This window comes from Hyperoodon ampullatus (assembly GCF_949752795.1).
Source record: "Hyperoodon ampullatus genome assembly, chromosome: 11".
NCBI lineage: Eukaryota > Metazoa > Chordata > Mammalia > Artiodactyla > Ziphiidae > Hyperoodon > Hyperoodon ampullatus.
Window position 1 is genome coordinate 40,981,426 of NC_136924.1, and position 14,421 is coordinate 40,995,846.

General features: G+C 37.9%; 1 protein-coding gene across 2 annotated transcripts in view; it reads right to left on the reverse strand.

The window, feature by feature from the left end:
- SMC1B (structural maintenance of chromosomes 1B) overlaps positions 1–14,421 on the reverse strand; it is a gene marked incomplete at its 5' end in the record, with an annotated part of 87,782 nt that overhangs the window by 54,434 nt on the left and 18,927 nt on the right. For both annotated transcript variants that reach the window (XM_079715359.1, XM_079715358.1), the window contains 5 exons: positions 4,831–4,971; positions 5,908–6,166; positions 8,126–8,364; positions 11,461–11,664; positions 11,755–11,867. In XM_079715359.1, coding sequence (XP_079571485.1) covers positions 4,831–4,971; positions 5,908–6,166; positions 8,126–8,364; positions 11,461–11,664; positions 11,755–11,867 — 956 coding nt within the window. The remainder of the gene's footprint in view (positions 1–4,830; positions 4,972–5,907; positions 6,167–8,125; positions 8,365–11,460; positions 11,665–11,754; positions 11,868–14,421) is intronic.

Consider the following 14,421-nt stretch of genomic DNA (forward strand, 5'->3'; position numbering starts at 1 on the left):
ATGGGCAAAAACAATGAGAATTTCAACAAAGAGTTAGCAAATATAAAAAAGAACCAAACAGATTAAGAATACAATAACTGAGGGCTTCCCTGGTGGCGCAGTGGTTGAGAGTCCGCCTGCCGATGCAGGGGACGCGGGTTCGTGCCGCGGTCCGGGAAGATCCCACATGCCGCGGAGCGCCCGGGCCCGTGAGCCATGGCCGCTGAGCCTGCGCGTCCGGAGCCTGTGCTCTGCAACGGGAGAGGCCACAACAGTGAGAGGCCTGCGTACCACAAAAAAAAAAAAAAAAAAAGAATACAATAACTGAAATAAAAAGTTCACTAGGGGACTTCCCTTGTGGTGCAGTGGTTAAAAATCCGCCTACCAATGCAGGGGACACAGATTTGATCCCTGGTCTGGGAAGATCCCAGGTCCCGGAAGATCCCAAATGCTGCAGAGCAACGAAGGCCATGCGCCAGAACTACTGAAGCCCATGTGCCCTAGAGTCCATGTGCCGCAACTACTGAGCCCATGTGCTGTAACTACTGAAGCCCATGTGCCTAGAGAAGCCACTGCAATGAGAAGCCCACACACTGCAATGAAGAGTAGCTCCTGCTCCCTGCAACTAGAGAAAGCCCGTGTGCAGTAATGAAGACCCAATGCAGCCAAAAATAAATTTTAAAAAAAAAGTTCACTAGAAGGAATCAAGAGAAGATTAGATGATACAGAGGAATAGATCAGCAATCTGGAAGACAGAGTACTGGAAATTGCCCAAGCAGAACAGAAAAAAGAATTTTAAAAAATGAGCATAGTTTAACAGACCTCTGCGACAATATCAAGTGTACTAACATTAGCATTACAGGGGTCCCAGAAGGAGAAGAGAGAGAAAAAGGGGCAGAGAACTTATTTGAAGAGATAATAGCTTAAAACTTCCCTAACCAGGGGAAACAAACAAACATCCAGGTCCAGGAAGCACAGAGAGTGCTAAACAAGATGAACCCAAAGAGATCCATACCAACACACTGTATAATTAAAATGGCAAAAATTAAAGATAAAGAGAGATTCTTAAAAGTAGCAAAAGAAAAGCAACTAGTTATGTATAAGGAAACTCCCATAAGACTATAAGCTGACTTTTCAGCAGAAACTTTGCAGACCAGAAGGGAGTAGCACAATATACTCTAAGTGATGAAAGGGAAAAACCTACAACCAAAACTCTACCAGGCAAGGCTATCATGCAAATTTGAAAGAGTGAAAATGAGTTTTACAGACAAGCAAAAGCTAAAAGCTCAGCACCACTGAACTGGCTTTATAAGAAATGTTAAAGGGACTTTTCAAAATGGAAAAGAAAAGGCCACAACTAGAAATCTGAAAATTATGGAAAGAAAAATCTCACTGGTAAAGGCAAACCTACAGTAAAGTTAGTAGATAAACCACTTATAAAGCTAGTAGGAAGGTTAAACGACAAAAGTAGTAAAATCATCTGTAACCACAATAAGTAGTTAAAGGATATACAGAACAAAAAGATGTAAAATATGATGTCAAAAGCATTAAACTTGGGACTTCCCTGGTGGCGCAGTGGTTAAGAATCTACCTGCCAATGCAGGGGACACAGGTTCGAGCCCTGGTCTGGGAAGATCCCACATGCCACAGAGCAACTAAGCCTGTGTGCCACAACTATTGAGCCTGTGCTCTACAGTCCACGAGCCACAACTACTAAAGCCTATGTGCCTAGAGCGTGTTCTCTGCAACAAGAGAAGCCGCTGCAGTCAGAAGCCTGTACACAGCAATGAAGAGCAGCCCCCGCTCACCGCAACTAGAGAAAGCCCATGCGCAGCAACGAAGGAGACCTGACACAGCCATAAATAAATAAATGTATTTATTTATTTAAAACAAAAACAAAAAAAACATTAAACTTGGGCTTCCCTGGTGGCGCAGTGGTTGAGAGTCCGCCTGCCGATGCAGGAGACACGTGTTCGTGTCCCGGTCCGGGAAGATCCCACATGCCGCGGAGCGGCTGGGCCCGTGAGCCATGGCCGCTGAGCCTGCGCGTCCGGAGCCTGTGCTCCGCAACGGGAGAGGCCACAACAGTGAAAGGCCCGCATACCACAAAAAACAAACAAACAAACAAAAAACCCCCATTAAACTTAAAGAGGGAGTAAAAATGTGAGGTTGTTAAAATGCAATGGAACTTGATATCAAAATAATCATATGTATATATGAATCATATATATTACATGTTACATATGACATAATATGTTCATATATTATATATGAACCTCAATGGTAACCACAAACCAAAAGCCTATGACAGATGCACACAAAAAAAGAGGAAAGGAATCCAAATATAACACTAAAAATAGTTATGAAATCACAAGGGAAGAGGACAAAAGATGAAAGGAATAAAAAAATAATTACAAAGCAACCCAAAAACAATGAACAAAATGGCAATGAGTACATACCTATCAGTAATTACTTTAAATGTAAATGGACTAAATGCTCCAATCAAAAGATATGGAGTTACTGAATGAATTTTTAAAAAATGTATATGCTGCCTACAGGAGACTCACTTCAGATCTAGAGACACACACAGACTGAAAGTGAGGGGATGGAATATGGTACTCCATGCAAATGGAAACAAAAAGAAAGCTGAGGTGGCAATACTTATGTCAGACAAAACAGTCTTTAAAACAAAGATGGGCATTATTATATAATGATAAAGGGATCAAACCAACAAGAAGATATAACAATTTTAAGTATATATGCACCCAACATAGGAGCACCTAAATACATAAAGCAAATATTAACAGACATAAAGGGAGAAATTGACAGATACACAAAAACAAGAGGAGACTTCAACACTCCAGTTACATCAATGAACAATTCATCCAGACAGAAAATCAATAAGGAAACACTGGCCTTAAACAGCACATTAGATCAGATGAAATTAATAGATATATATATGACATTTCATCCCCAAACAGCAAAATAAACATTCTTTTCAAGTGCACTTAGAACATTCCCCAGGATAGATTGCATGCTAGGCCACAAAGCAAGTCACAATACATTTAAGAAAACTAAAATCATATCAAGAATCTTTTCTGACCACAACAGAGACTAGAAATCAACTACAAGGAAAAAACTGCCCAAAACACAAATATGTGGAGACTAAACAATTGCTACTAGACAACCAATGGATTGATGAAGAAATCAAAGAAGAAATTAACAAAAACACCAAGACAAATGAAAATACAATGATCCAAAATCTATGGAATGCAGCAAAAGCAGTTCTAAGAGGGAAGTTTATAGTGACCTAAACTGAGGTAGCAGCTTTGAATGGGAGAAGATGTTTGCAAACAGTATATATGATAAGGGGTTAACATTCAAAACATAGAAAGAACTCATACAACTCCACATAAAAAAAAAGACCTGGACTTCCCTGGTGGCGCAGTGGTTAAGAAGCTGCCTCCCAATGCAGGGGACACAGGTTCGCTCCCTGGTCCAGGAAGATCCCACGTGCTGTGGAGCAACTAAGCCCATGTGCCACAACTACTGAGCCTGCACTCTATAGCCCACGAGCCACAACTACTGAGCCCACATGCCACAACTACTGAAGCCCGCACCCCTAGAGCCCATGCTCCGCAACCAGAAGCCACTGTAATGAGAAGCCTGTGCACCGCAATGAAGAGTAGCCTCCACTCGCTGCAACTAGAGAAAGCCTGCACGCAGCAAAGACCCAATGCAGCCAAAAATAAATAAAATAAAATAAATTTATACAAAAAGAAAGACCTAATTAAAAAATGGGCAGGGTACCTGAACATTTTTCCAAGGAAGACATATAGACAGCCAGCAGGCACATGAAAAGATGCTCAACATCACTAGTCAGCAGGAAATGCAAGTCAAAACCACAATGAGATATCACCTCACCCCTGTCAGAATGGCTATTACAAAGAAGAAAAATAACAAGTGCTGGCGAGGATGTGGAGAAAAGTGAACTCTCCTACTGCTGGTGGGAATGTAAATTGGTGCAGCCACTATGGAAAACCTTATGGAGATTTCTCACAAAATTAAAAATTGAACTCCCATATGATCCAGCAATACCACTCCTGAATACTTATGCAAAGAAAACAAACACAATTTAAAAAGATATATGCACTCCCATGTTCACTGCAGTAATTTTTACAATAGCCCCGATATGGAAGCAACCTAAGTGTCCATCAATAGATGAATGGATAAAGATGTGGTACATTATATATACAATGGAATGTTACTCAGCCATAAAAAATGACATACCTATCCTCATTGTTCAAATTAAGAAATCAAAGTTCAGAGAAGTGAAATGATTTATTTATACCAGCACAGGTCAGTGACAGGACAAGACTGGATGGAAGCCAGGTCTGCCTTACTCTAAGGCAGAACACTGTAATGCTGTCTTGATAGTTACCTCTCATGTAGATTATTAAGCTCCTCTTGGGCTATGTCCTTAATGTTTCCAAATGACTTTTCACCTACATTATGATACTTGTTTTTTTCCTTTATCAACCCTCCTCCTAACCTCACTGGACTAACCTACATGTAAGAACAGACAATATCATCTGCCCACACCTATCATTATACAGGTGCACATAAAATGCTTACTGACTATATGAATAAAGACACTGTCTGTTTATATCTTAGACGATGAAAGAGCACCTAAATGATATAATACTAAGCAGCCTAACAGGTAATCCAGAAAATTTAATTAATTCCTTATCTCTGATGTGAATCCATTTATATACTGAAAAACCAATATAAAAAAGGGAATAAAATTTCATGAAAAATAATTCTAAATCATTACTGCCCAAACCAAGGTACCTGAGCTTCCCCATGCCTCCTCTTTTCAAATGCCAGTCTTTCTTCATCAGCCTTTTGTTCCCACTTCAGCTTTTCCAATTGTTGGGTCATTATAGCCACTTTCTTTCTTACTTGATCCTTAAGTTCTTTGTATTGATCCAGCTGTATAAAGAGCATTTAAACATTGCTAACTCACTTAAAGAAGCATGAGAGGAAATTCTTTATATGTTATCCTTCACTAGCAGGTAATTAAACTTATCAAAATTATGTTTTATATAAATTAGACCATAATTAGCCATTTTCTCTGGCTAAGATAGCATGAACGTAAAATGAACGTCTTCTTATTTAAAACTGTTTAGATAGATCAATAAGGTATTCAAAACCAACTCTATAAGGTCTCTGTAAGAAAGTCTTAAAAGAGAAAGAGCATTAACTCATTAATATTCTTAAAAAAGAAAGGAGTTCAGAGAAAATTGTGTATTTTTCTATTTATACAGTCACAATTATTTTAGTATATATATTGTGATATAAGGTTAATGAAAGAGATAAATGACAAATTTAGTTGAGGGAATGTTTGAAAACTCAATTATAAATTTTTGGATATCTACTATTGACTTATAATTAAATCTTATGTACTAAGTGGATATTAATTAATCACTTAACATTTTAAATAATCTTAAGGAATCAATTTCCCTTCTGTCAATTAAGTGATCATGTTTCTTCAAAGCCATGTATTATCTGACTTTTTTTACAATATTCATGAGAGGAAAAAAATAATTACCTTAGAAACATAAGAATGTAATTTAATTACCTTTTATTGCAAAATGATACCATGTAACCTTGTTGAAGTATTTTCTATGACTTTAATTAACTCATAAATGTTATAATGCCATCTAATTTTATGAAGGAAAAATAGCCTACTGTAAAGATTAAATTTAGATTCTACATACAGGCTGAAAAATTTAAATCCTCATAATTTAAATTCTAAGGAAAACCTCCTAAAATATCAGAAAGAGAGGTCATCCTTTAATTTTTTTCTAATTAAAAAGAGAAGCTGAAACAATAGAAACAAATGATTTCCCACGTCAACTTTTTCACCTGACTGGCTTCTAGTTCAATGTCTCGCCCTTTATGTAAAATTTCTTCCTCAATCTGCTTTTCAAAACTTCTCCATGCACGATCTAAATCAGCCAGCTCTGTCTCTAAGGCCTTTATGTCATCTTCCTGTTTAGAACGTTGTTTTTCACTGTCCTTTATTGATTTCTTAGCCACATCTAACTTCTTGAGGTGGTGAGAAGTGTTTTCTTTAGCTTTAATGTATTGAGGCCTCTTCTGATTTAAAAGTGCTTCAAGAGATCTAAAAAGAAAAATAAAGTTTGCTTTAGAGGAAATTTAATTTTATAGTATATAAAGGGAAGAAGTTCTTTTGATCAAATTATACATTTAAAAAGAAACAATAAAAATTGACTTTCAGAGACTATAAGCAGATCAGTGGTTACCAGATGGCGGGGGAGAACCAAATAGGTGACGCACAGGGGAATTTTTTTTTTAAATACATTTATTTATTTACTTATTTACTTATTTTTTGGCTGCGTTGGGTCTTCATTGCTGTGCACGGGCTTCCTCTAGTTGTGGTGAGCGGAGGCTACTCTTTGTTGCAGTGTGCAGGCTTCTAATTGAGGTGGCTTCTCTTTGTTATAGAGCACAGGCTCTAGACACGTGGCCTCCAGCAGTTGTGGCTTGCAGGCTCTAGAGAGCAGGCTCAGTAGTTGTGGCTCACAGGCTTAGTTGCTCTAAGGCATGTGGGATCTTCCTGGATCAGGGCTCGAACCTGTGTCCCCTGCGTTGGCAGGTGATTCTTAACCACCACGCCACCAGGGAAGTCCCAGGGGAATTTTTTAAGAGTGATAAACTACTCTGTATGATACTGTAGTGGTGGACATACGACATCATGCATTTGTCAAAACTTACAGAAATTTACAGCACCAGGAGTGAATCTTAATGTATCAAATTAAAAAAAAAATCACTTAGGAGGCCGAGGGATCCTAGACAGAATGTAGAATGTGACAGAAGGATCTATCTGTATTACAAATGTATGAAACAACCTTATTGAAGTGGGTGGGAGGAAACGTGCTAACCTAAGTAACTCTGGAAATGAGTGGAGTCCATAAAACTAAAAGCAAAAGGGATTGTACATAAGCCTTGTACTCTAGTTGATAAAGCTGCTTCCCACAAGGATATGGATTAATAATTCTGATATTGCCATACATGATTACTGGAACTGAACAATTAAGCAAATGGATGGGAGACTGTGGAACCCAGATTTCTCACTGTTGGAATAGGAGGTTACAGATAAGCAAGAAAAGGTCAACATCAATAACGATATGGGACTTCCCTGGTGGTCCAGTGGTTAAGACTCTGCACTCCCAATGCAGGGGCATGCGTTTGATCCCTGATTGGGGAACTAAGATCCTATATGCTGCGTGGTGCAGCCAAAACAAACAAAAAATAATAATAATGATGTCATGCTGATACTATGATATCTTAAATAGATGATATGTCATATAACATATATGATATATATTTTTAAAGTTTTGGTATAGCCACTTTATTTTATTTATTTATTTATTGTCCACATCATGCAGCTTGTGGGATTTTAGTTCCCCGACCAGGGATTGAACAGGGCCCTCGGCAGTGAGAGCGCAGAGTTGTAACCACTGGACCGCCAGGGAATTCCTCATATATGATATCTGACACCCCTGATATAATGTGATGATAATGGCATTTTACCTCTGTGGTCTTCTTCCCCCAAACCCATGAACGCTAATTATGAGAAAACTAACAGACAAATCTTAATTGAGATACATTCTACAAAAAACCTGACCAAAGCTTCTTAAAACTGTCAAGGACATCAAAAACAAGGGAAGTCTGAAACTGTCACAACCAAGAGGAGCCTAAGAAGACATGATGACTAAATATAATATGGTATACTGGATCAGAAAAAGAACATTACGTAAAACCTAAAAAAATATGAATAAAGTACGGACTTTAGTTAATAATAATGTATAAATATTGGTTAATTAATTCTGACAAGTGTATCATACTAAAAGTATAAGATGTTGTAAGTGAGAGAAATTGAGTGTGGGGAATACGGGAACTCTCTGTACTATCTTTAGAATTTTTTCTACATATCTAAAAGTATTCCAAAGTAAAAAAGTTTATATAAAAGATCAACTTTCGAAGTGTCACTTATATTTTTATTTTTTCTATCAATCTACATAAAATCCAACTGTTAATAACTATTTTGAAAACTCACTTTAATTCTTTTTCTGTTTGTTGCAGTTGTCTGCTTAACATTCCATGTTCCTTCTTCTTGGCTTTAACTATGTTTTCATGACTAGCAAGAGACTCTTTTGTAACACTCAAATCCTTATTCACACGCTCTAACTCACTGTTTAGAAAAGATATTTTTTTCTCATTGTGATACAGTTGGAAAAGCTGCAGTTGTATCTTGTTTATTTTCAGTTCTTCAAGGAGACTCTGGTAACGTTCTGCCTATAAAACAGTACAATTCAACAACAGTTAAAAGGGAGTATATTTTACATTGACCTTTCATAAACTCAACTAGAGTGCCAACAAATGATCTCTAATGAATTTTTATTTACATCATTAACAAATGTTATTCTTGCCAAAAGTACTATTATTTGGAGAAGGCTTCTGCATATGCTTCTACAATAAACCAGTAAAGGACTTTATTTATTTCTAAAATTTCTTTCTTTATTTATTTTTGGCTGAGTTGGGTCTTCATTGTGGTGCACGGGCTTCTCATCTCGGTGGCTTCTCTTTTTGTGGAGCACAGGCTCTAGGCATGCGGGCTTCAGTAGTTGTGGCTCACGGGCTCTAGAGCGCAGGCTCCGAAGTTGTGGCGCATGGGCTTAGTTGCTCCGTGGCACGTGGGATCTTCCCGGACCAGGAAATGAACCCGTGTCCCCTGCACTGGCAGGCGGATTCTTAACCGCTGCGCCACCAGGGAAGCCCAGTAAAGGATTTTATATTCATGCACTCAGTGGTATGGTGGTAAGAACCATGAAGGGCCACCCACTAACCGAGTCCTGTCCCATTTTTGTCTTGACCTCAGAGTTTGGCAAGCATGTCTGACATCAGCTTCCTCATTTGTAAACTGAAGGAAGTTATATGACTTTTAAGGTCCCTAGAGACTTTAAATTCAATGATTCCAAGTAAAATTCCTTCTATAGGATGTAATTTTTTCTAGGAATAGAATAGGACTATTTTAAAGTTCTAATTTATATGTGAGATGGAAGAATTTCTTTAGTATTTGTGCTATTAATAAAGAAATAAAGGAAAGTGTTGCCTTAAGAGGAAAGCTCTTAATCAATGAAATATTCCAAGTACTGGGTAAATGGCCATCTGCCAGGATGTTGTAAAAAATAACTGGGAAGGTGGACTACCCTAACTGTCCTTATAATTTTTAAAGGTCTTCAATTCTACACCGCTGTAAGCTGCTTGAGTATATTATGCATGCTATAGCTTCACTTTCACTTAACACCACCCCTTTCTACTGACAAAACCAAGGACATACACATACATATAAAAATGTGAACAGAGAAACATCACTAATAAGGAACACATCCGCTTTTCATTTATTTCCTCAAATATTTATTAATTGCCTATTGTGTGCCAAGCCCTCTTCTATGTACTGGAAATATAGTAGAAAACAAGATCGAAACAGTCTCTGCTCTTTTAAGTTTATAATCTAGTTATTTTAATGGGGTAGGGAGGGAAGAAGAGGAGTCAGAGATTAAATAAGCACACAAATAATACACAAGATAATTTCATACAGCAAAATAAGCTACAAAATAGGGACTTCCCTGGTGGTCCAGTGGGTAAGACTCCATGCTCCCAATGCAGGGGGCCCAGGTTCGATCTCTGGTCGGGGAACTAGATTCTGCATGCATGCTGCAACTAATAAGTCCACGTGCCACAGCTAAAAAAAAAAGATCCTGCATGCCACAACTAAGACCCGGCGCAGCCAAAATAAATAAATAAATAATAAATCTTTTTTTAAAAATGCTACAAAAGAAACAAAATAGAGTAATGCAATAGTACCAGGGAAGGGATGCTAATTTAGATTGGGGGCGTGGACAGCAAATGCCTGCCTGAGTACATGGCTTTTTTATGAAAACTTGAATGAGAGTACCAGCCATGTAAAAAATCAGGCATACAACTATCTAGGGAGAGGAAATAGCAAAAGCTCCAGGATAGAAGGCAGCATGCGTGTTTCCAATAAATAATAAAGGTCAATGTGGTAGGAGAGTAGAGGAAGTTAAAGCTTCAGAGGTGAACAAGGGGCAGATCAGCAGGCTGGAAAGGGAGACTAGATTCTCCGTGCAGTGGGAAGCACTGCTCTGGAAGAGGTTTTATGCAAGACAAAGACAGAATCTGATTTGTATTTGAAAAAGATTACTCTAAAGGCAAACAGTTATCAACAATATACAAGGCACTACATTAGACACTGTGAAGGGCATCAAGAGGGACTTCCCTGGTGGCGCAGCGGTTGGGAATCCGCCTGCTAAGGCAGGGGACACGGGTTTGAGCCCTGGTCCAGGAAGCCCCCACATGCCGCGGAGCAACTAAGCCCATGAGCCACAACTATTGAAGCCCGCGCACCTAGAGCCCTTGCCCCGCAGCAAGAGAAGCCTGAGTACTGCAACGCAGAGTAGCCCCCGCTTGCCACAATTAGAGAAAGCCTGCGTGCAGCAATGCAGACCCAACGCAGCCAAAAAACTAATTAATTAATTAATTAATTAAAAAAAAAAAAAAAAAGAACTACCACAGAATGGCATTCGCAAAGTGTGGCTATGGCCTCCTAGAGTTTTACAGTTTCACTCTTTCACGGAGTCCCTGATGGGGCTAGGTCAAAACTAGTTTCATAATAATACTCAGATTTTATTTGCCTTTTTCACTGTGTTGACATCTGCACTGATGCTGTAAAAGCCAATGAAGGGTAAAGCTGCTAGGTCTTAACACAGATAAGATTTAATACAGAAGCAGATATGAGAATTCATCTGTCTTCTATTAAGCCAGATATTAAGGAGATTATAAAAAGGTAAAACAATACCACTCATCTAATTATTTGGTTTTAGAAAACTCAGTTATTTTTCATAAAAATGTTACTTATGTTAATATGAAATGAGTTTATTATTGTTATTTTTACACTAATCATTAAAATATATTTTTTAAATGTCTCAGTTTTAATTTTAAATACAATACATATAAATAGATACAACCCACATGAACAGAAACTCTTTGGGGTCCTCAATAATTTTTAAAGTATAAGAGGACAAGATCCAAAAATTTGAGAGCCTCTGCAATGTAAGATATAAATCCCTCAAGTTTAATTTTAGTTGGGAAAATCAGACATCTTTGCAGTGCAGGTTGTCCTGCCTATTTGGGAGAAAAAAACCCAAACAGTGGAAAATACATCAAAAAGTTTATCTTTGATGAATATTGGGCTTTATTTGTCTTATGTTATTAAAAGAATCTTTTTAGTAACCTCACACCAATACTTACAATTCTAACACAAAAAGTTTTTGTATCCAACACTTAATTGGTTACATCACGACACCTTACCTCTTCCTTCTCTAATTTTGCATGTTTACGCTCTGCAGCTGCATTTTTTTTCTTATTAAAATTAAACTGTGCATCTTCTTCGGCTTTCTGTAACTTTCTTTTCTTTTCCTCATATTCTCTTATAAGCGCTCCTGAAGTGCTGATTTCCTCAAAAAACTGCGTTCTTTCTTTGGGTTTTTTCACTGAAATTGACTCCACAGTTCCCTTTTAAAAATAGTTAAGCACACCAACATATAAAATATAATGATATATTTTCAAAATCATGAATAAAATAAAATACTACAAGCTATTTACCTGAAAAACTAGACAGTTCCGTGCTTTGACTATTATGCCTATCTTTTCTAACTCTGTGATATAAGCAGAACGACTCACAGGACTATCATCAAAACAATATTCTGAGCATCCCCCTAAAATAAAAAAATAAAGGCTGTTATAGGAAGTATAAATACCAGACAAATATCAAAAACTACTGAAAGCTTAATAAAATTTTTTTCTTACTGAAATAGCCAGTTATGCAATAATATACATGTTAATAAATGCATTTAATCAGTAAACAAATATTGAGTGTCTACCACATGCCAAGGAGTGCTCTACAGTGGTGAACATAACAGACGTCTGACCTCAAGGAGCTTATATCCTAATAATGGAGACAGACAAAAATGAGATATGTAAGTAAAATGACTATCATGCGAGGAGGTGTTAAGTGTTAAGGAGTAAAGTAGAGGTAGGAAGGGGGTGTGGTAGTCTCTGTGTAGGAGAAAGAGGCATTGCAATTTTAAATAGGATGGTGGAATGGTCTGAATGTTTGTGTCCCCACTAAATTCATATGATGAAATCCTAACCCCAAAGGTGATGGTGTTAGGGCGTCCCTGGTGGCACAGTGGTTGAGAGTCCACCTGCCGATGCAAGGGACACGGGTTCGTGCCCCGGTCCGGGAAGATCCCACATGCCGCGGAGCGGCTGGGCCCGTGAGCCATGGCCGCTGAGCCTGCACGTCCGGAGCCTGTGTTCCGCAACGGGAGAGGCCACAGCACTGAGAGACCCACGTACCGAAAAAAAAAAAAAAGGTGATGGTGTTAGAAGGTGAGGCCTTTGGGAGGTGATTAGATCATGACAGAGGAGCCCTCATGAATGGTATTAGTGTGCTTATAGAAAGATCCTACAAGGCTCCCTAGTCCCATCCACATGTGAGGATACAACGAAAAGTCTGCACAGAAGAGAGCCTTCATCCAACCACGCTGGCACCCTAAGCTTGCACTTTTAGTCCCCAGAACTGTGAGAATTTATAAGTTTATAAGCTAAGAAGTCTGTGGTATCTTATTATAATAGCCCAAATGGACTAAGAAAGATGATCTGGGAAGAAGAACAAAGCTGGAGGCATCACACTTCCTGATCTGAAGTTACATTACAAAGCCACAGTAATCAAAGCAGTGTGGTACTGCCATAAAAACATACAGAACAATGGAACAGAATAGAGAGTCCAGAAAGAAATCTAAGCATCTATAGTTAACTGATCTTCAACAAAGGTGCCAAGAACACACAATGGGGAAAAGACAGTTTCTTCAATAAATAGTGTTGGGAAAACTGGATATCCACATGCAGAAGAATAAAATTGGACCCTTATACAAAATGGACACCATACACAAAAATTAACTCAAAATGGATTAAAGACTTAAATGTAATACCTGAAACTATGAAACTACTAAAAGAAAACATAAGGAAAAAGCTTCTTGACATTGCTCTGGACAATGATTTTTTCGGATATGATACCAAAAGCACAAGCAACAAAAGCAAAAATAGACAAGTGGAATTGTATCAAACTGAAAAGCTTCTACACAGCAAGGGAATCAATCAACAGAGTGCAAAAGGTAACCTACAGAATGGAGAAAATATTTTGGAACCACATATCTGACAGGGGTTAATATCCAAAATGAATAAGGAATTCATATAACTCAACAGCAAAAAACCAAATAACCCAATTTAAAAACGGGCAAAGAACCTGAATAGATATTTCTCAAAAGTTGACATACAGATGGCAAACAGGTAATATTAAAGGGTGTTCAATAGTAGGAATCACCAGCAAAATGCAAATCAAAACCAAAATGAGATATCACCTCACGCCTATTAGAATCAAAAAGACAAAAGACAAGTGTTGGTAGGATGTGAAGAAAAGGGAACCCTTGAATATTGTTGGTGGGAATATAAATTGGTACAGTCACTATGGAAAACAGTATGAAGATTCCTAAAAGAATTAAAAATAGAACTACCTTATGAGCCAGCAATCCCACTTCTGAGCATATATACAAAAAAAACGAAATCTGTACCTTGAAGAGTTATCTGCACTCCTATGTTCATTGCAACATTATTCACAATAACTAAGATATGGAAACAACCTAAATGTCTTTCAACGGATGGCTGGATACAGAAAATGTAGGAATATTATTCAGCCTTAAAAAAGAAGGAAATCCCGCCATTTGTGACATCATGGATGAACCTGGAGGACATTATGGTAGTGAAATAAGCCACATACAGAAAGACAAGTACTGAATGATCTCATCTATATGCGGAAATCTAAAACAGTTAAACTCATAGAAGCAGAGAGTAGAATGGTGGTTGCCAGGGGCTTGGGGGAGGGGGAAATGGGGAGATGTGGGTCAAGGGGTACAAAGTTTCACTTATGCAAGATGAGTAAGTTCTGCAGATCTAAGTATAGCAATGTGACTATGGTTAACAATACTGTATAGTATAGTTCAAATATGCTAGGAGGGTAGATCTTAAGTGTTCACACACACACAGAAAATAGTAACCGTGTGAGGTGATACATATGTTAATTAGCTTGACTGTGGCGATTATTTCACAGTGTATATTAAAACATCAAGTTATACAATTTAAACATATACAATTTTTATTTGTCAATTATACCTCAATAAAGATGGGAAAAATTGGTTTATGATGGTTTAT